Source organism: Cyanistes caeruleus, chromosome 2 (genome assembly GCF_971803275.1).
Source record: "Cyanistes caeruleus chromosome 2, bCyaCae1.hap1.1, whole genome shotgun sequence".
Lineage (NCBI taxonomy): Eukaryota > Metazoa > Chordata > Aves > Passeriformes > Paridae > Cyanistes > Cyanistes caeruleus.
In genome coordinates this window covers 23561603-23582568 of record NC_141702.1, presented here as the reverse complement: position 1 = coordinate 23582568, position 20966 = coordinate 23561603, and the positions used below count along the sequence as shown (strand labels likewise).

At 41.6% G+C, this 20966-nt stretch overlaps 2 protein-coding genes across 6 annotated transcripts; both read left to right on the top strand.

Moving 5' to 3' along the window:
• Positions 1–6: 6 nt before the first annotated feature.
• LOC111925886 (glutathione S-transferase-like) lies at positions 7–9595 on the top strand. Of its 2 annotated transcripts, none has more exons than XM_086876044.1 (7): positions 7–176; positions 1238–1351; positions 2021–2072; positions 4521–4653; positions 5537–5678; positions 8147–8278; positions 8600–9595. In XM_086876044.1, exons 2-7 carry the CDS (start codon positions 1265–1267, stop codon positions 8717–8719), a joined length of 666 nt encoding a protein of 221 aa, XP_086732170.1. In that variant the 5' UTR covers positions 7–176; positions 1238–1264; the 3' UTR covers positions 8720–9595. The 2 variants fall into 2 exon arrangements, with proteins under 2 accessions (XP_086732170.1, XP_086732171.1); XM_086876045.1 differs by having other exon boundaries at positions 9–176; positions 1221–1351.
• Positions 9596–10775: 1180 nt separating this feature from the next.
• LOC111942858 (glutathione S-transferase-like) lies at positions 10776–20163 on the top strand. Of its 4 annotated transcripts, none has more exons than XM_086876041.1 (7): positions 10776–11302; positions 14563–14676; positions 15348–15399; positions 16922–17054; positions 17925–18066; positions 18705–18836; positions 19159–20163. In XM_086876041.1, exons 2-7 carry the CDS (start codon positions 14590–14592, stop codon positions 19276–19278), a joined length of 666 nt encoding a protein of 221 aa, XP_086732167.1. In that variant the 5' UTR covers positions 10776–11302; positions 14563–14589; the 3' UTR covers positions 19279–20163. The 4 variants fall into 4 exon arrangements, with proteins under 4 accessions (XP_086732167.1, XP_086732166.1, XP_086732168.1 ...); XM_086876040.1 differs by lacking the exon at positions 10776–11302 and adding an exon at positions 13348–13497; XM_086876042.1 differs by lacking the exon at positions 10776–11302 and adding an exon at positions 13637–13657.
• The last annotated feature ends 803 nt before the right edge of the window (positions 20164–20966 follow it).

Below are 20966 nucleotides of genomic sequence, written 5' to 3'. Positions count from 1 at the left end.
ATTTATTTCCTGTTGGTGAGAAGTAACTAAACAGCTAATTGGTTTTGTTTGCTTAAGAGAAAGGGGTTTCCCATTTGTAGAGAACTGTTTGCAGTTCTCTATAGGAGGGGCTACAGGGTTATATAATCTCACGGCAGAACTGCTGAGAGTTTAGAGTGAGTTACGCTGTGAACAAGGTAAATGTTTGTTTTTTTTTATTTTGGACATGCAGGGAGTTGTATATGAAAGTCAGTGAATAGGTTTTATAGATTAAATATGTGTATGTACTTTCTTTACTAATATGGTTGTGTGTACCAAATATTGAATTCTTAATCAGCTGCTTTGGAGATGTACAGAGGTAAGAAAATGAAATATAGATCACAACTGGGGAGTGGCTCCTCTCACCTCCTTCTTCGTACCATCAAGAAGCTGGCATGTTCTTTGCAAGGGGAGTATGGTGGGGGTTTGGGCATTTTCCCTTTGCTGCTGTTAATGCTTCAGCTTTGTTGCTGACAGTGCATCAATGCCGTGAGGCTGGCATAGGCTGGGCACTGTTTGTGTGTGCTTGTTGCTGTTGTGCACGTGTGGGTCTGAGTGGAGTGGCTGACAGCCTGCCGAGAAACTGTGGCTGCTTTAAGTTGCTTCCTAGGAACTGCTGTTGCTTGAAATTCCAGCAGAGTTGGAACTGGACCAGGCAAGCATTGCCCTGTGGTTATGCCTGTGGTAAAGGCAAATCTGATGTTGCTGTGACAAAATTAATTTTCATGTCTTTGAAGGCTTCTCTAAAGAAATTACAGAAGCAGGAAGTGCTGTAAAAGAGGTTGCCAGGGTGAAAGAATCCTTTCTGGCTGGTTTTAATGGAGCATAGTGGCTGCTGGAGAAAGCACAGCAATTGCTGAGTTTATAGCATGTATCTGATTAAACAGTAAACTGTAATTTGAAATCATGCCAAAATACACAGAGAGCACCCTCTGCTTTTTGTTCAGAACAGAACACTTTGGATTGCAAATGATTTTGATTCACTGATTCTCTGACTAGGCATATTCCTCTAATTGTACAGGGTTCTACTTAACTATTCTGCATGTGTAAGAAGCATTTTTTAGGCAGAATGATACAAGGCATTCTCTCAATATAGTCTAACTTTTACCTCCTCTGTTAATTGATTAAAGTCCTGGACAATAAATCATTGATTTCAAACAAGACTATTTCAAGAGCCAGTTGCAGACTCACAACTGCAAAAGTTATTTCTTCATTGCAGATACTAGGAAATCCGGCACGAGGAAACATGTCTGGAAAACCCAAGCTGCACTACTTCAATGGACGAGGCCGGATGGAACCAATTCGGTGGCTACTGGCTGCAGCTGGGGTTGAGGTTTGCCTCTGGTCTTTTATACTGAGATCCTGTGACCAATATGTGTTTTTACTGTTCTGTAGGAGAAGTGTGATTGAGCAGCAGTTTCAAACTTTGCATTTAGTGCATTGCTGAGCAAGCCAACAGTGACCACGTGCCTGCCCTAAGCAGGGGGCAAGTTCCTGTCTCACTTGCACACATCATGTGCAAAGCCCGCTGGTAGCACCACAAATGCTTCTCCCCTGTAGCTAGAGAAAGAAGAAATTTTAAACCCCAGCAGCAGATCCTGGCTTCTTATCTTCTGATCCAGAGGTCAAACACCTGCAGTTCTGAGTACCTTCAGTTAAATTCCAACATGCAAAATAGCAAGAGATTATTAATGCTACTACAGTGTAGTTTACCCCTGAAGGTACCATATATTGTAAACCACAGAGTAATTTTTTTGACCTCTGACAGATTCTGATACTAAACCAGAGATGGAGTGTTTCACAATCTGTGTGGGGAATTTATGTTTCCAGATCCCTGGGTTTCTGTCACAGTGATGGCCAATGGGCCTGACAGCTTTCAAATATGACATATGGTTCAAACAAATCAAATTTCCCAAAACACATCTCTTTAAGTCTTCTTTACCTAAAAGAGGAAGAAGCCAAAACATGGAATGACAGCAAATTTCTCTTCTATTTCCTGCAGTTTGAAGAATCTTACCTAGAAAAAAAGGAGGATCTAACAAAGTTACAGAAGGGTAAGTTTCCTTCACTTTGAAATAGTAACAGCAGCAAGAGTAGTAATAGTAAGAATTAGAATTAGAATTAGAATTAGAATTAGAATTAGAATCAGAATTAGAATTAGAATTAGAATTAGAATTAGAATTAGAATTAGTTGTCTGAGAACACCTAACAATTCTTAAGTCTTAGTGTCTTGAAAAGAAGATCTCTTAACTGGATTGTACACAAGGTCCCAGAGGTGCACACTGCAGTGTGTTAGCTGGTATCCCCCACCCAGTTGCTTCAGTCTTCACTGAATCACAGAAGGGCTGAGGTCAGAAGGGACTTCTCATGACTGTCTATTCCACATGCCTTCTTCAAGCAAGGCCACCTCCAGCCAGTTTTCCAGGACCATGTCCAGCTGGGTTTGAGTATCTGCAAGGATGGAGAATGTACAGCTCCTCTGGACAATCCAGAGAGTCAAAGAGCCTTTCGTTAAGTTCAGATGGTTGACTCTCCTTTGCTTCAGCTTGTGTCCATTGCCCTCCATCCTATGGCAACAGAGGCTTTTGTCATCAGATCCTCTTGAAATTCATTAGCATTTTAGGTTGCCTACAAAGTTGTTGTTTTATAATCCTTATGAAAAGAGTCCCAGATTTCTGAGTTTGCCTGTACCTCAGCTGCATTCCTGTCTCCCAAGGCAACTACCCACTGTGCTAGCTTCAGCTTCCATCTTCCTGAACATGATAATCATGTTTCCTCCAGTCCAAATTACATGTCTGTGCTCTTCACCTGGCCTGTCAAAAGAAATCTGAGCTAGGGGTAGCATTTGCAGTCCTGCTGTCCTTTAGGAATAATGTCTTGATACCTGTGCTACAGGCTGCCTTTCAAAAAGTATTTTGGGACACAGCATAAAGGTAAATGCAACCTTACTAGCAGAGTGTGTCCCTGCATAATTGTCTTACATAGGATACAAAAAGGGATATAGCTGATCAGTTATCTGAGTCTAGAAATATGATTCTCTAATGCAAAAACACTTCCCTGCTTCTCTGATCTGAAAGAGATACCTCTCTGAAGGTATCATGCTAGGACAAGGATTCTAAGCTTGCAAAAGAGTTGCATGGCTCCATCCTCATGCCAGTTGATATTTGGGTCTTGCAGGAATCTCATGGAACTCTCTCACTGTTCTGATTTCATGTCTGTATAGATGAGATGTCATTTGTAAAGTTAATAAGGTAGTCACAAAGGCAGTTCAAGCTTTTATGTTTACTCTTATTTATTTTCATTATTATTCACCACCTTGCGTGTTAGCCAGTGCCTAGAAAGTCCAAATATATTTCTTTATAAATCATGAGAGAAAGTGTCTGGGTCAGATCCTTCAGTCCTTCCCATCTGTTCATTAACCTCCATGAAAATCACCTGATTTAGGGATATGCAGTTGTTATAAATGCAACGGCAAAATATGATTAATATAGACAGCGATTTATTATAAAACAATTTCAATTACAAACGGGAGAAAAAAACCACAATAAAATTGATCAGCGCAGTGCTGGGTGGACAGGGGTCTATACCCAGAGGTACAGATTTACCCAAATCCACGTTCGAGGGGTTTCAGGTCTGGGTTTTTATAGGGATTTTGTGTCCTGAGGCCAAATTCCAAGCAGGCACCATTCACCAAAGGTCCTTGATTGTTGGGTGAATGGATTTCCTGGCATTGGAGAATAGAGTTAAAAGATGTCCGGGCAGAGACTCCTCATATGTAAAGAGATTCTTGATTTCATTTTGGTTCGGGCCATCAGGATGGAGTGGTGGGATCCGGGTTGGAGCCGATGAATATCTCGGCTGGGCTTTTCCCTTTGTCCAGTCTGATTGCTTTCTCAACAGTGGTTTGCCGGGTGGGGTGTTCAAGTCCGGCGATGGGCATCTCCTCCGAGCTCGTTCCTTTGTCAACCTTATTGCTTCCCCAACAGTGGTCAGCCAGGTGGGGTGTTCAGGTCCGGAGATGGGTATCTCCTCCGAGCTCGTTTCTTTGTTAGCTTGATGGCCCGTGTCCTGCCCATTCTTTTCGGTTGATGGGCGCCGGCTAGGATCTTTATCGGGGTTTCTGCTAGTATTGTTATCTCCTGAATGGGAATTCGCGACTAGATCTGGGAAAAGACTTTCTGGCCACACTGTATTTTCCATTTTATATTTTCTCATGTTATTGTAAGTACAGATATATTTATTTAGGTCTTTACGAATTTTTATTCATAACTGTATTTATTACAGCAGTGCACGTATTTTTCAGTATATGACAGCTTAAAGTTCTGCATTTGGCTGTTTCCTCAAATCTCAAAGGTTCCACTGTTGGTCTAAATATATTTTATCCAACCTAAATGATTCAGATTCTAAATAAAAAGTAATCCATGTGGTTCCTTTGCCTAACACACACTTGTGGTTGTCATGCAGGGACTGAACACCTCCTTGTGTTATTCCCTTTCCCTCAGATGGATCCCTGCTCTTTCAGCAAGTGCCAATGGTAGAGATGGACGGGATGAAGCTGGTGCAGACCAGAGCCATTGCCAACTACATAGCAACGAAGTACAACCTCTGTGGGAAGGACCTGAAGGAGAGAGCCCTGTACTGTGACACTACCACCTTTGCTTGTTAGAGCCCAGCTCACACTGTAGCTCAGTGTAAGACGAGGATACCCCAGTTCACAGCGAGGTTCAGGGGGCAGAGCAGTGTTTTGTGCAGCATGAGATGGCTCTGACTGCAGGTGATGTCTACAGCAGTGGTAGCCAGCTCGATTATACAGGGCATGTGAGCCCATAAATCATCAATCAGAGATCAATGCAGTCATCAGAAGAAAGCACTCAGGGGGGCAGATTGTCTTACTGATGCTGCTTTTCATTTTCTCCTGCAGTTGTCAACAGTGTCATTTTCTCCTCATCACATTCAGGGCAGTGTCTTTGAAGGAAACAAAATCACTCCTCTCTCTAATAACTAGGAATTAGTATAGAATTAGAATTAATAACAGGCAATGAAAGGACAGGACTCCTAGGGCACATGTTTTGACCTGAGGTATTTTTGAGTGCTTCAAATTAGTAAGCCCTGGTAAACACATGTTATGATATTTGCTAGAAATTGTATGGACCTCTTGTTAAAGTTATCCTGTCTGATAGGATTTTTATCAGAAACGTTAAATGTTTGGATAACATATGTGACAATTTTGTCAAATTTGGTTTTGTCAGATTTGGGTTGAAAGACCCACAGCAAGAGAAGTATCAGTCCTAGTGAGAATTGAGAGTGTACACTCTTTAGCTTTTGCCTTAGAATTCTGCATTTGTCTTTCACCCAAAGTCCCCATATGCCTCCATTCCCAAGGGAATTTTGCCTGGGTTTGTGTGAGGGAAAGAAGAGGCTGGGATTTCCCAGCATCTCAGAGAGGTTATGTGAGGAGTAATTGTGCTGTTCACACCTACTTGTGTTTGACCTGACCAAGTGGATCTATTCCTTTCAGAATCGATATGTACGTGGAAGGAATGTTTGATCTGAATGAGTTACTCATGACATATGGCTACCAACCAGCAGACAAAAAAGAGCAGCATTTTGCTAATATGATGGACAAGGCGACAAATAGATACTTCCCAGTCTTTGAGAAGGTATGTATAGTCCACTGGTTGTTGGTGGGATACTGAGGCTCCTCACCTCTCCTAGTGGCTATTGTGACTTCTGCTCTAGTCTTTAGCAAGCCTATTGTGAGTCAAAAACAGGTTTTCAGAGCAAAGCAGCAGGACTAAGAGTTGGGGCTTTGAATCTGATCTATTTGGAGGTTTTTAATTCAGCTCTCTGCCCCATGAAATCTCTTTACAAATGCTGCTGGGCTAACAGGGAACTAACCTTTTATCCCCTGCAGGCCAAGGTGTGTAAAAGGGTACAAACAATAAAAAGCACAAAATTAACATGAACTGAAATGGATGCTGGAGAGGAGGCTTTTTGCCTCACCATGCCTGCGAAGGTGGCCAGCTGTAGTGGTTTAGATTTGCCAAATTTGTTTCCCGGCCAAAGCACCAAATAAATGTTGTGGTTTTAAAGCAGTAACTAAAAAAATAACTAGAAAACTTACTTATTTCTTGCTGTGAGATATGGATTAGAACAAGAGCAAAACAGGCTTAAAACTTAAAAGGAATAAAGAAAGTCTATTAACAAAACTACAAGAATAAGAAAACCAGAATAAAACTTCCAAAAACCCCCTTTTTCCCCCACTACCCAACCATTCTCTTGTTCACATGATAACATAGAAACAAGAAACTTTGGAACTTTGTGGTTTAAAACAGTCCCAATTCCTGCCAGTGTCTTTTCATCAGTTTTTGTAGAGAAACAGAAGTCTTCTTCTGCTAATCTATGGAGTTTCTCCAAGGAAACTATTTCTGTTATAGCTTTCTATTTCTCTGACGCCAGCTGCCCGGAAATCTGCCATCAGTCTACTCCTCCCATTTCACATCACTCTGAAGTGTGTTATGGGTCAAATGAATCTAGGGATGTCATTTTTAAGGATGAGTTATTCAAAGGCAAAAGTTCTCTTCATCTGTCTCTGTGAGCCTCCCTGGAAACAGAAGTTTTCTCTTTGCCTCAAGCGCCCCCAGATCTTTAACTATTACTTCTTCCCCTCTTTTCCAGCACCTCAATGTATCACAATTACTCCACTTTTTGCTCAAAATCCACACTTTGAACACTCCATTCCTCCCAATAGACTCTGTCATGAATTAAAGGAGATTTTTTTTTCAGAACACTATTGTCCATCTCCATAGCTTTAACAGAAAAATATTTCAGCTTAATTAAAGCATCTCCTTATTCTCTCTTCCCATCTAAAACTTTTCTTCACTGTCTTTAATGGTTTTATGATATCTTCTTTATGTTGACTATCCCTCTCTCTCTCTCTCTCTCTCTTCCCCTCTCACTGGAAAAAAGGAGTAATCTGTAAATTTCATCCAGGCAGTAAAAGAGTTAAAGATTTGGAAAGGCTGCAGATGTTCATGGTGTCAGGTTTCAGTTCAGCGGCAGAAACTGCAAACCAAGCCAGGCCGGCCGGCTCCGTTTCTCCCCCCCACCCTCTGCGGCCTTGTCCGGCCTGGAGATGGGGGAGGAGGCTGAGACAGAGCCTTGTTACCTTTTCAGAAGCAGGAAACCAAAGAGAGCAAGAGAGCCCTGGCTTTACATCTTAGGGTGGTGTTCACAAGATGATCTCACTTCTCAATGGTTAAAACCGCTGCCAATTCTCAGAAATGACAGATAATTGGTCAGGAGAAAAGACTCCCATCAGCCTCCAGCAGATTCAACTTCCTTAGCTCTCAAAGCTATATTTAAGGTAAAGTCACCCCAGGACACCAGCTAAGGTTTCTCCCCTAAAAAGAGTGGCAAACTATCCCAAGTAATCCCTTCCTTCCAAGGAAGGATGGGTGTTTTGTTGGCTGGCTCAGAGTCCCCCACAAGTATGTGGCAAAGAGTTTGTAGCTCAATTGATACTGGTATCTTGAACAGCCATCATGGATCCACAAGAGTTTTGTGGAAGAAAACAGAAGAAAAACTACCACTGGAATATAAATGGTCTGGTTTTGGTGGTGCTGGGAGTAAGGTGGAGACAGGACACTATGGAGGGGACAGAAGGCCCTTCCAGTCTGGGAGAGATGTAAAGCTGTGAAAACCCAGCCCACACTGAGTTCCCAAATGTCCATGTTTGTATCTGTGTGTTGTTTCAGACAGAAGACCCTACAGCATCAGCTTTGACATCAAGATTCCTCCTGAGCTGCAGATGGCCCTCTACCATACATGCTATGTAAAAGCATGACAGTTCCTTCTCTATCTCATGCAGCTTAGTCTTCAGTGCAGCTACAGCAGCCAAGGCAAGATGAGCACAACTGAGCTGCCAGACAGAAGTGCAGAAGAGAAAGAGCTGCTAGATTATGCCTAGGATGGCAGTGCCATCAGATCAGTATTTGTCCTACAGATGTTTGAACTGCATCTCCTTCTTTCACAGACAGCTCCATGCCATGGATGGCCCTGCTTTCAAGATATCCTATTAAGTAAGACAGAGAAAAGACATCATCTCCTTCTGCTTCTGTGTTTTTAGGTTTTGAAAGACCATGGAAAAGACTTCCTGGTAGGCAACCAGCTGAGCAGGGCAGATGTGCAATTACTGGAAATCCTTTTAATGGCAGAGGAGTGCAAACCTGATATACTTGCCCAATTTCCTCACTTGCAGGTAAATGAGTGGGCAGTCTGAATGGATAATGAATTGGAAATGACCACTGATTTAAACTGGCTGAGAAATATGGGAGAGTGGGAGGGTCAGAAGTGATGTGCAAAATAATCAGATACCCTAAGAACTTTTAGCTGGCCCCAGCTACTCTTTGTTTTTATGCCATGTTCTGTCACTACCACCCCAAATGCATGAGAGGGGGCGGCACAGAGTTTCTTCTGCAGCATCAAGCCTTAATGTGACTTTCAGAGCGTGGATAACATGGAAATATCTGGCAGTTGCAATGATTCTCAAGCACTGTGCTGTTTTGGTTTTGTTTTGTAGAGCTTCAAAGCAAGAATAAGCAATATCCCGACAATAAAGAAATTCCTGCAGCCTGGCAGCCAGAGGAAACCCCCAGTACGAGAGGAGGACGTAGCCAAAGTGATCAAAATTTTCTACTGAGCAGTAGCCTCAAGCTCCAAAAACTATTTCATTATGTTTGCTGACAGTGGGAAAACACTTAAAAGCAAGTTTTTTGATCCTACAAGCAAAGGAAATAGTTCACAGATTTGGGAGTATGTTGGACAACACAGGATGCCTTAAATAACTGAAGAGAACGCATGAAATAAAGTCTTACTCTTTCCTATAATTAACTGTGCAGGCATTGCCTTTTGCTGTTATGTATTGGCTTTTGCAAATTACTGTTAATTACAACGATTTTTAAAATCACTATTAACTGCTTTAATATAGTGTACCCTGTCAGCTTTTGTAGCCAATGTGTAGTGTAGTGTGATAAATATATATTATAGTGAAGGATTTCAAAAAATATTAAAATAGAGACTATATGTTGTGCATTGTAACATTAAATGCCTTTTTATCTCTAACTAACTAATAATACTGAGAATAACTCAGATAATGTTGATTTAATGTACTTGTGTAGTATCTTATCTGAATTATAAGACAACATTGAAGGGAACCAGGAAAATAAACACCAAGAGAAAAAATGCAAGGAGGCATTCACTACTGACACTCACTTATCAAGAAATGTCAAACAACAGAACACAGCCTCAAGAAGAAATAAAATACATGAATTTCATCTACAGGATGGCATGAAGACAAGACACAGTCAAACCAAGCAAAAGAATTCCCAGAACATGTAAACTCACAGGAATGTTTTAATATGTATAATCCTCATGAATATGCATTTAACTAATGTAATGAAAAAAATATATAAGAAAATTGTTTTGAGCGAATTGGTGTGCCTCTGGCACTTTTCCATGCACCCCAGCACTGTGTATGGTCCCTCTGATCCCTTATTAAACTTCTAAAAATTTTAAAGAGTGAGTCTTGTTTCTCACACTGTTCATACTCAAAACGCCACTGTTCATTGGTTTCTTGCTGCTACTTCTTAGCCCAAGGTCTCTCTGGATCTGTTTTTCTGGCGTTCCCAAGAATTGCTGGAAAATTAGGAGAGATCATCCCAAAGAGTAGGCCATGTATTTTTTCTGGGAAATGCCAGGAGAAGTCTGCAGCTTCTGGTGAGGTCACGATGAAAGGTTTGGATTCAGCTTTCCTCTGAGCTTAACTTGGAATGTGCTTGGACCAGAGGTCCTACTGCACCTCTGTCTTGTCACTAGACACACAAACTCTTGTACTGCAGCTTCACCAAGGTTCCATTTATCAGAAGGTCTATTGTAGCAGCTAAAAGCCCTCTGCAGAATCTGAGGAACAAATGCTTGTCACCAGTTTCAAACTTACTGAGAAAGGAGGAGTCAGAATGGTGTCAGGCTCTAGTGAGACCTTGGAATGTAGGAATCCATATTGACTTACATCACTGTATATCAAACCAAGTCTAATACAAGCTGTACTGGAGTTGTTCATTCTTCCAGTCACTTAAATCAAGCTCCACTACTTGGAGGTTACCAAGACTGCTGAACTTTGATAAATATGTGCATTCATGTAGTGAAAGCTGTTTCTGCTCAGGGCAGGAGGGTTGGAACTAGATGATCTTTAAGGTCCCTTCTAACCCAAACCATTCTATGATTCTGTGATATTATTGAAACCCCAAATAAACCAAGTTTGCAAAAGAAAGAGCCTGTGCCCTAAATCCAGCTACAACTAGAGCACTGGCAGCTTTCAGCTGGGCAAACTCAGGGTGCTGTAGCTCTTGCTAAAGCCAACAGTTTCTTCATAAGAAATGTGATGCAGCTGGAAGCAGTTTTTGTCACGAAAAAAGGAAATAAACCCATGATTTTCAGCAGCAAAGCATGTATGAAAGAAAGTTGTTGCAGGAGCTGTTTCCCTCTTGCCTCACTGAAGCATTCAGACAACACTTGCAGCAAATGTACAGGAAGGACAGTGAAGGAGAAAGACCCTTTGTCATGGAGTTACTTTACCTTTAAGGGAGTTGGAGTTGCTGGGAACTGCCTGGAGTCTTTTCTCCTGACCAATTATCGGTCATTGCTGAGAATTGACAGCAGTTTAGGCCATTGAAAAGTAGGATCAACTTGTGAACCCTACCTTAAAGTGTAAAAGCAGAGCTCTCTGGGCTCTCTTTGTTTCCTGTCTGTGAAGGGTGGCGGAGCTCCAGGCCTCCCGTCCCTGCCCAGGCCATGCGGCCGGGCGGGGATGGGGCTGGGCCCAGCGGCTCCCGGCCGGGAGATGGCGGGGCCTGGGGAAGGTTTTCCTCGGGCCCGGGCCGGGCCGAGCCGATCTCTGGCTCGGCTGCAGGTTTTGCTGTAACTAAATTCACTAGAAACTGCCCAGTGAAGAAGGAGAGAGGCTCTGGACCTGCAGCGGGCTGGGGCGGCGACTACACTATCCAGAGCAGCTATGAAGAACTTTCCATCGCAGACAGCTCCAGCTCCTGTTCGGCAGAGATCCCCAAACCATCTACAAAGCCTGGGCAAGATTTTAACTCTTTCATTACCCAGATGAGACTTGCAGATTAATCTTTTTATCCAGAGAGAGAGAGAGAGAGAGATCAACATGAAAAGAGACTTTATAAACTACCAGTGACAGGAAAGAAAAGAAGCTTCAGGAAAGGTAGAGAATTAAGAAGATGCTTTAATTAAGCTGAAATATTTTTCTGTTAAAACTATGGAGATGGACAATGTAGTCCTGAAAAGAGCTCCTTTAATTCATGATACAGTATCTAGAGAGGAATAAAGTGTTCAAAGTGTAAATTTGAGTAAAAAGTAGAGTAATTATGGTATAGTGAAGTGCTGGGAGATTTGAAGCCTTGAGAGGCAATGAGAAAACTGTTTTCTAGTGAAGCTCACAGAAACAGATGAAGAAGACTTTTTTGCCTTTGAATAACTTATCCTTAAAAATGCTATCTCTAGACTCATGGCCCATACACACTTCAGAGTGATGTGAAAATGGGAGGAGTGAACTCTAATAATAGCAGCTCTGGGCAGCTAACATTAGGGCAATAGAAAACTATAACAAAATAGTTTTCTTGTGAGAAACTCCATAAATTAACAGGAAGAAACTTCCGTTTCTCTATAAAGACTGGTGAAAAGACTGTAGCAAGAATTGGGACTGTTTTAACCATCAAAGTTCCAAAGTTTTTGTCTCTGTTGTCATGTGAACAAGGGAATAGTGAGTAAATAGGGGATGAAAAGGTTTTTTCTGGAAGTTTATTCTAGTGTTCTTATTATTGTAGTTTGTCAATAAACTTTCTTTTTTTTCCTTTTAAGTTTTATGCCTGTTTTGCTCTTGTTCTAATCCATATATCGCAGCAAGAAATAAGTAATTTTCTTAGTTATTGGTTTAAAACCACGACACCCTTGTACTGTAACAACCAATTATTTATGTGTGACACACTGCAATATATACAACCTCTCTGTGTAGCATAAGAAGAATATCCCATCTCTCAGTTATGATCAGGGCAATTGCACAACATTTTGCATGTATATATTGACCTTGACTGCAGGTAATGCCTGCATCAATATTAACCAGATTGATTAGATAGACAGGAGGGGACATGGGAGTTTATTCTGTATTGACTTTTTGAAATCAATACAATCAACCAAAAAAGCAGTCAGTAGTGCAGAGAGCAGTTTGCCTTCTGATACCACACTTCATTCACTGTCTCTTACACTTGTCTTTGGTCTGTATTTTCACTGAGTCATGTTCAAGGAAACACTTTTGACAGAAAAAGAGAAGGAAAAAAAGCTCCACCCAGTTGTCCAGTTGTGAAATTCTGAAGAAGTATCCTGAAAGAATATAACTAAGCAAAGCACGGAAGCATGTGAAAGATTTGAGCTGAATTAGTTGATGTGACTTACATAAAGTGGCAAGGTGTTAGAAGTAGAAAACCAGAAAATATTAGAATAAAAGTGGGATTGGTGTCTCAGCTGGGTCTGAGGGTCTCTCTGACCCCCAGTTCTGCTGGCAACAAACCTAGATAAACATCCTGGGAAGGAGTCACTGTCTGGGGAGTCCCAGGCAATTTCCAGTCAGGAGTAACCCTTAGGAGCATAGGCAGAGGCTTGATCAGCTCTTTTAGTGATCAGCTCAGATCAGCCTTGCCAGCTCCATTCATGGGTTACCCCAGCTGCATGTAGACAAGAGACGACAGACCATGTGGCGTTCCACAGGGTCCTTTATTGCAGGCTTCAGCCAAGGGGGCCACTGATGATCTAACCCTGATCTCGGCAGAAGCTCAGGTTTTTATAGGGAAGGGGAGAACTGGAAAAGGGGCCTATGGTCTGAAACCAGGGTAAGATGACCAATAGTTAACAGGGAGATAACATGGGATCCTAAGGCAGGAAGATGTCCACAGCTTAGTCACAGTGACTAGGCAGTTTTATACTATCTTAGGGGGCAGATCTCCAGGGAGGATGCCTGTCAGAGGACTGGGCTTCCTCCACAGATGGGCATAGCAGTGTTCTTTTAAACCGAGTGAACTTTTCAGCCATTACAATTATTTTTAACTAGCATGGTACGAAGTAATGAAAATAGAAGGCATATTACCATTTTGTGCTGGGACAGATGTTCCCAATCATCATGACCTCTCCTCTATCTTACATTTGTACATAGTCAGCATTAGTCAGGGATTTATTTCCTGTAGGTGAGAAGTAACTAAACAGAGCTAATTGGTTTTGTTTGCTTAAGAGAAAGGGGTTTCCCATTTGTAGAGAACTGTTTGCAGTTCTCTATAGGAGGGGCTACAGGGTTATATAATCTCAAGGCAGAACTGCTGAGAGCTTAGATTGGGTTACACTGTGCACAAGGTAAATGGGTTTTTTTATTTTGGACATGCAGGGAGTTGTATATGGAACTTAGTCAGTGAATGGCTTTTATAGATTAAATATGTGTATGCACTTTCTTTACTAATATGGTTGTGTGTACCAAATATTGAATTCTTTACAGCTGCTTTGGAGGTATACAGAGGTAGGAAAATTAAATGTAGCTCACAACTGGGGAGTGGCTCCTCTCACCTTCTTCTTCGTACCATCAAGAAGCTGGCATGTTCTTTGCAAGGGGAGTATGGTGGGGGTTTGGGCATTTTCCCTTTGCTGCTGTTAATGCTTCAGCTTTGTTGCTGACAGTGCATCAATGCTGTGAGGCTGGCATAGGCTGGGCACTGTTTGTGTGTGCTTGTTGCTGTTGTGCACGTGTGGGTCTGAGTGGAGTGGCTGACAGCCTGCCGAGAAACTGTGGCTGCTTTAAGTTGCTTCCTAGGAACTGCTGTTGCTTGAAATTCCAGCAGAGTTGGAACTGGACCAGGCAAGCATTGCCCTGTGGTTATGCCTGTGGTAAAGGCAAATCTGATGTTGCTGTGACAAAATCAATTTTCATGTCTTTGAAGGCTTCTCTAAAGAAATTACAGAAGCAGGAAGTGCTGTAAAAGAGGTTGAAAGAATTGGGGGAAAGAATTCCTTTCTGGCCGGTTTTAATGGAGCATAGTGGCTGCTGGAGAAAGCACAGCAATTGCTGAGTTTATAGCATGTATCTGATTAAACAGTAAACTGTAATTTGAAATCATGCCAAAATACACAGAGAGCAGCCTCTGCTTTTTGGTCAGAACAGAACACTTTGGATGCAAATGATTTTGATTCACTGATTCTCTGACTAGGCATATTCCTCTAATTGTACAGGGTTCTACTTAACTATTCTGCATGTGTAAGAAGCATTTTTTAGGCGGAATGATACAAGGCATTCTCTCAATATAGTCTAACTTTTACCTCCTCTGTTAATTGATTAAAGTCCTGGACAATAAATCATTGATTTCAAACAAGACTATTTCAAGAGCCAGTTGTAGACTCACAACTGCAAAAGTTATTTCTTCATTGCAGATACTAGGAAATCCGGCACGAGGAAACATGTCTGGAAAACCCAAGCTGCACTACTTCAATGGACGAGGCCGGATGGAACCAATTCGGTGGCTACTGGCAGCAGCTGGGGTTGAGGTTTGCCTCGGGTCTTTTATACTGAGATCCTGTGACCAATATGTGTTTTTACTGTTCTGTATGAGAAGTGTGATTGAGCAGCAGTTTCAAACTTTGCATTTAGTGCATTGCTGAGCAAGCCAACAGTGACCACGAGCCTGCCCTAAGCAGGGGGCAAGTTCCTGTCTCACTTGCACACATCATGTGCAAAGCCTGCTGGTAGCACCACAAATGCTTCTCCCCTGTAGCTAGAGAAAGAAGAAATTTTAAACCCCAGCAGCAGATCCTGGCTTCTTATCTTCTGATCCAGAGGTCAAGCACCTGCAATTCTGAGTACCTTCAGTTAAATTCCAACATGCAAAATAGCAAGAGATTATTATTGCTACTACAGGGTAGTTTACCCTTGAAGGTACCATATATTGTAAACCACAGAGTAATTTTTTTGACCTCTGACAGATTCTGATACTAAACCAGAGATGGAGTGTTTCACAATCTGTGTGGGGAATTTATGTTTCCAGATCCATGGTTTGCAGTTACAGTGATGGCCAATGGGCCTGACAGCTTTCGAATATGACATACGTTTCAAACAAATCAAATTTCCCAAAACACAATAGGGGTCTTTAGACCTTCTTTACGTAAATGAAGAAGAACCTAAAACATGGAATAACACAGAATTTTTCTATTTCCTGCAGTTTGAAGAATCTTTCATAGAAAAAAAGGAGGATCTAACAAAGTTACAGAAGGGTAAGTTTCCTTCCCTTTTAAATAGTAACAGAAGCAATAGTAATAATAAGAAGAATTAGAATTAGAATTAGTTGTCTGAGTACACCTAAGAATTCTTATGTCTTAGTGTCCTGAAAAGAAAATCTCTTAATTGGATTGTACACAAGGTCCCAGAGGTGCACATTGCAGTGTGTTAGCTGGTATCCCCCACCCAGTTACTTCAGTCTTCACTGAATCACAGAAGGGCTGAGGTCAGAAGGGACTTCTCATGACTGTCTATTCCACATGCCCTCTTCAAGCAAGGCCACCTCCAGCCAGTTTTCCAGGACCATGTCCAGCTGGGTTTGAGTATCTCCAAGGATGGAGAATGTACAGCTCCTCTGGACAACCCGGAGAGTCAAAGAGCCTTTCTTTAAGTTCAGATGGTTGACTCTCCTTTGCTTCAGCTTGTGTCCATTGCCCTCCATCCTATGGCAACAGAGGCTTTTGTCATCAGATCCTCTTGAAATTCATTAGCATTTTAGGTTGCCTACAAAGTTGTTGTTTTATAATCCTTATGAAAAGGGAGTTCCAGATTTCTGAGTTTGCTTGCACCTCAGCTGCATTCCTGTCTCCCAAGGCAACTTCCCACTGTGCTAGCTTCAGCTTCCATCTTCCTGAACATGATAATTATGTTTCCTCCAGTCCAAATTACATGTCTGTGCTCTTCACCTGGCCTGTCAAAAGAAATCTGAGCTAGGGGTAGCATTTGCAGTCCTGCTGTCCGTTAGGAATAATGTCTTGATACCTGTGCTACAGGCTGCCTTTCAAAAAGTATTTGGGACACAGCATAAAGGTAAATACACCTTTACACAGAGGTACATAGCTGATCAGTTTTTGGAATCAAGAAATATGATTTCAAAAACCAATAACTCTCACTCACTTCTCTAACCTATCTCTGATTTAAATAGAGATACCTCTATTTCTGAAGGTATTTTCACTCCTTTCATGCAAGCTTGCAAAAGAGTTGCATGGCTCCATCCTCACGCCAGTTGATATTTGGGTCTTGCAGGAATCTCATGGAACTCGCTCATGGTTCTGATTTCATGCCTGTATAGATGAGATGCCATTTGTAAAGTTAATAAAGTAGTCACGAAGACAGTTCAAGCTCTTATATTTACTCTTCTTTATTTTCATTATTATTCACCACCTTGTGTGTTAGCCAGTGCCTAGAAAGTCCAAATATATTTCTTTATAAATCATGAGAGAAAGTGTCTGGGTCAGATCCTTCAGTCCTTCCCATCTGTTCATTAACCTCCATGAAAATCACCTGATTTAGGGATATGCAGTGCACGTATTTTTCAGTATATGACAGCTTAAAGTTCTGCATTTGGCTGTTTCCTCAAATCTCAAAGGTTCCACTGTTGGTCTAAATATTTTTTATCCAACCTAAATGATTCAGATTCTAAATAAAAAGTAATCCATGTGGTTCCTTTGCCTAACAAACACTTGTGGTTGTCATGCAGGGACTGAACACCTCCTTGTGTTATTCCCTTTCCCTCAGATGGATCCCTGCTCTTTCAGCAAGTGCCAATGGTAGAGATGGACGGGATGAAGCTGGTGCAGACCAGAGCCATTGCCAACTACATAGCAACGAAGTACAACCTCTGTGGGAAGGACCTGAAGGAGAGAGCCCTGTACTGTGACACTACCACCTTTGCTTGTTAGAGCCCAGCTCACACTGTAGCTCAGTGTAACACGAGGATACCCCAGTTCACAGCGAGGTTCAGTGGGCAGAGCAGTGTTTTGTGCAGCATGAGATGGCTCTGACTGCAGGTGATGTCTACAGCAGTGGTAGCCAGCTCGATTAGACAGGGCATGTGAGCCCATAAATCATCAATCAGAGATCAATGCAGTCATCAGAAGAAAGCACTCAGGGGGGCAGATTGTCTTACTGATGCTGCTTTTCATTTTCTCCTGCAGCTGTCGGCAGCGTCATTTTCTCCTCACCACATTCAGGGCAGTGTCTTTGAAGGAAACAAAATCACTCCGCTCTCTAATAACCAGGAATTAGTATAGAATTAGAATTAATAACAGGCAATGAAAGGACAGGACTTCTAGGGCATATGTTTTGACCTGGGGTATATTTGTATACTTCAGTTTAGTAAGCCCTGGTAAACACATGTCAAGATATTTACTAGAAATCATATGGACCTCTTGTTAAAGTTGTCCTGTCTGATAGGATTTATAACATGTTTGGATGGCACACATGGCAATTTTTAGTCAAGTTCCAAAACCCATAGTCAAGAGAGGTATCAGTGCTAGTGAGAATTGAGAGTGTACAGTCTTTAGCTTTTGCCTTGGAATTTTGTATTTGTCCTTCACCCAAACTCCCCCATGCTTGCCCTCACTGCAAGTGCATTCCTGAGGGAACTTTGTCTGGGTTTGTGTGTGTGGGAAAGAAGAGGCTGGGATTTCCCAGCATCTCAAAGAGGTTATGTGAGGAGTAATTGTGCTGTTCACAACTACTTGTGTTTGACCTGACCAAGTGGATCTATTCCTTTCAGAATCGATATGTACGTGGAAGGAATGTTTGATCTGAATGAGTTACTCATGATGTATATAATACAACCAGCAGACAAAAAAGAGCAGCATTTTGCTAATATGATGGACAAGGCAACAAACAGATACTTCCCAGTGTTTGAGAAGGTATGTGGCAAAGAGTTTGTAGCTCAATTGATACTGGTATCTTGAACAGCCATCATGGATCCACAAGAGTTTTGTGGAAGAAAACAGAAGAAAAACTACCACTGGAATATAAATGGTCTGGTTTTGGTGGTGCTGGGAGTAAGGTGGAGACAGGACACTATGGAGGGGACAGAAGGCCCTTCCAGTCTGGGAGAGATGTAAAGCTGTGAAAACCCAGCCCACACTGAGTTCCCAAATGTCCATGTTTGTATCTGTGTGTTGTTTCAGACAGAAGACACTACAGCATCAGCTTTGACATCAAGATTCCTCCTGAGCTGCAGATGGCCCTCTACCATACATGCTATGTAAAAGCATGACAGTTCCTTCTCTATCTCATGCAGCTTATTCTTCAGTGCAGCTACAGCAGCCAAGGCAAGATGAGCACAACTGAGCTGCCAGACAGAAGTGCAGAAGAGAAAGAGCTGCTAGATTATGCCTAGGATGGCAGTGCCATCAGATCAGTATTTGTCCTACAGATGTTTGAACTGCATCTCCTTCTTTCACAGACAGCTCCATGCCATGGATGGCCCTGCTTTCAAGATATCCTATTAAGTAAGACAGAGAAAAGACATCATCTCCTTCTGCTTCTGTGTTTTTAGGTTTTGAAAGACCATGGAAAAGACTTCCTGGTCGGCAACCAGCTGAGCAGGGCAGATGTGCAATTACTGGAACTCATTTTAATGGCAGAGGAGTTCAAACCTGATATACTTGCCCAATTTCCTCACTTGCAGGTAAATGAGTGGGCAGTCTGAATGGATAATGAATTGGAAATGACCACTGATTTAAACTGGCTGAGAAATATGGGAGAGTGGGAGGGTCAGAAGTGATGTGCAAAATAATCAGATACCCTAAGAACTTTTAGCTGGCCCCAGCTACTCTTTGTTTTTATGCCATGTTCTGTCACTACCACCCCAAATGCATGAGAGGGGGAGGCACAGAGTTTCTTCTGCAGCATCAAGCCTTAATGTAACTTTCAGAGTGTGGATAAAATGGAAATGTCTGCCAGCTGCACAGATTCTCAAGCACTGTGCTTTTTTTGGTTTTGTTTTGTAGCGCTTCAAAGCAAGAATAAGCAATATCCCCACAATAAAGAAATTCCTGCAGCCTGGCAGCCAGAGGAAACCCCCAGTACGAGAGGAGGACGTAGCCAAATTGATGAAAATTTTCCACTGAGCAGTAGCTTCAAGCTCCAAAATCTATTTCATTGCCTTTGCTAGCTGTGGGATAATAATGAAAACACTTATAACTAAGTTTTTTGATCCTACAAGCAAAGGAAATAGTTCACAGATTTGGGAGTATGTTGGACAACACAGGATACCTTAAATAACTGAAGAGAACACCTGAAATAAAGTCTTACTCTTTCCTATAATTAACTGTGCAGGCATTGCCTTTTGCTGTTATGTATTGGCTTTTGCAAATTACTATTAATTACAACGATTTTTAAAATCACTATTAACTGCTTTAATATAGTGTACCCTGTCAGCTTTTGTAGCCAATGTGTAGTGTAGTGCGATAAATATATATTATAGTGAAGGATTTCGAAAAATATTAAAATAGAGACTATATGTTGTGCATTGTAACGTTAAATGCCTTTTTATCTCTAACTAACTAATAATAGTGAGAATAACTCAGATAATGTTGATTTAATGTACTTGTGTAGTATCTTATCTGAATTATAAGGCAACATTGAAGGGAACCAGGAAAATAAACACCAAGAGAAAAAATGCAAGGAGGGATTCACTACTGACACTCACTTATCAAGAAATGTCAAACAACAGAACACAGCCTCAAGAAGAAATAAAATACATGACTTTCATCTACAGGATGGCATGAAGACAAGACACAGTCAAACCAAGCAAAAGAATTCCCAGAACATGTAAACTCACAGGAATGTTTTAATATGTATAATCCTTATGAATATGCATTTAACTAATGTAATGAAAAAAATATATAAGAAAATTGTTTTAAGCTAATTGGTGTGCCTCTGGCACTTTTCCATGCACCCCAGCACTGTGTATGGTCCCTCTGATCCCTTATTAAACTTCTAAAAATTTTAAAGAGTGAGTCTTGTTTCTCACACTGTTCATACTCAAAACGCCACTGTTCATTGGTTTCTTGCTGCTACTTCTTAGCCCAAGGTCTCTCTAGTTCTGTTTTTCTGGCATTCCCAAGAATTGCTAGAAAATTAGGAGAGATTATCCCAAACAGTCAGTCAGGTTTTTTTTTCTGGGAAATGCCAGGAGAAGTCTGCAGCTTCTGGTGAGGTCACGATGAAAGGTTTGGATTCAGCTTTCCTCTGAGCTTAACTTGGAATGTGCTTGGACCAGAGGTCCTACTGCACCTCAGTCTTGTCACTAGACACACAAACTCTTGTACTGCAGCTTCACCAAGGTTCCCTTTATCAGAAGGTCTATTGTAGCAGCTAAAAGCCCTCTGCAGAATCTGAGGAACAAATGCTTGTCACCAGTTTCAAACTTACTGAGAAAGGAGGAGTCAGGATGGTGTCAGGTTCTAGTGAGACCTTGGAATGTAGGAATCCATATTGACTTACATCACTGTATATCAAACCAAGTCTAATACAAGCTGTACTGGAGTTGTTCATTCTTCCAATCACTTAAATCAAGCTCCACTACTGAGGTTAGCAAGACTGCTGAACTTTGATAAATATGTACATTCATGTAGTGAAAGCTGTTTCTGCTCAGGGCAGGAGGGTTGGAACTAGATGATCTTTAAGGTCCCTTCTAACCCAAACCATTCTATGATTCTGTGATATTATTGAAACCCCAAATAAACCAAGTTTGCAAAAGAAAGAGCCTGTGCTCTAAATCCAGCTACAACTAGAGCACTGGCAGCTTTCAGCT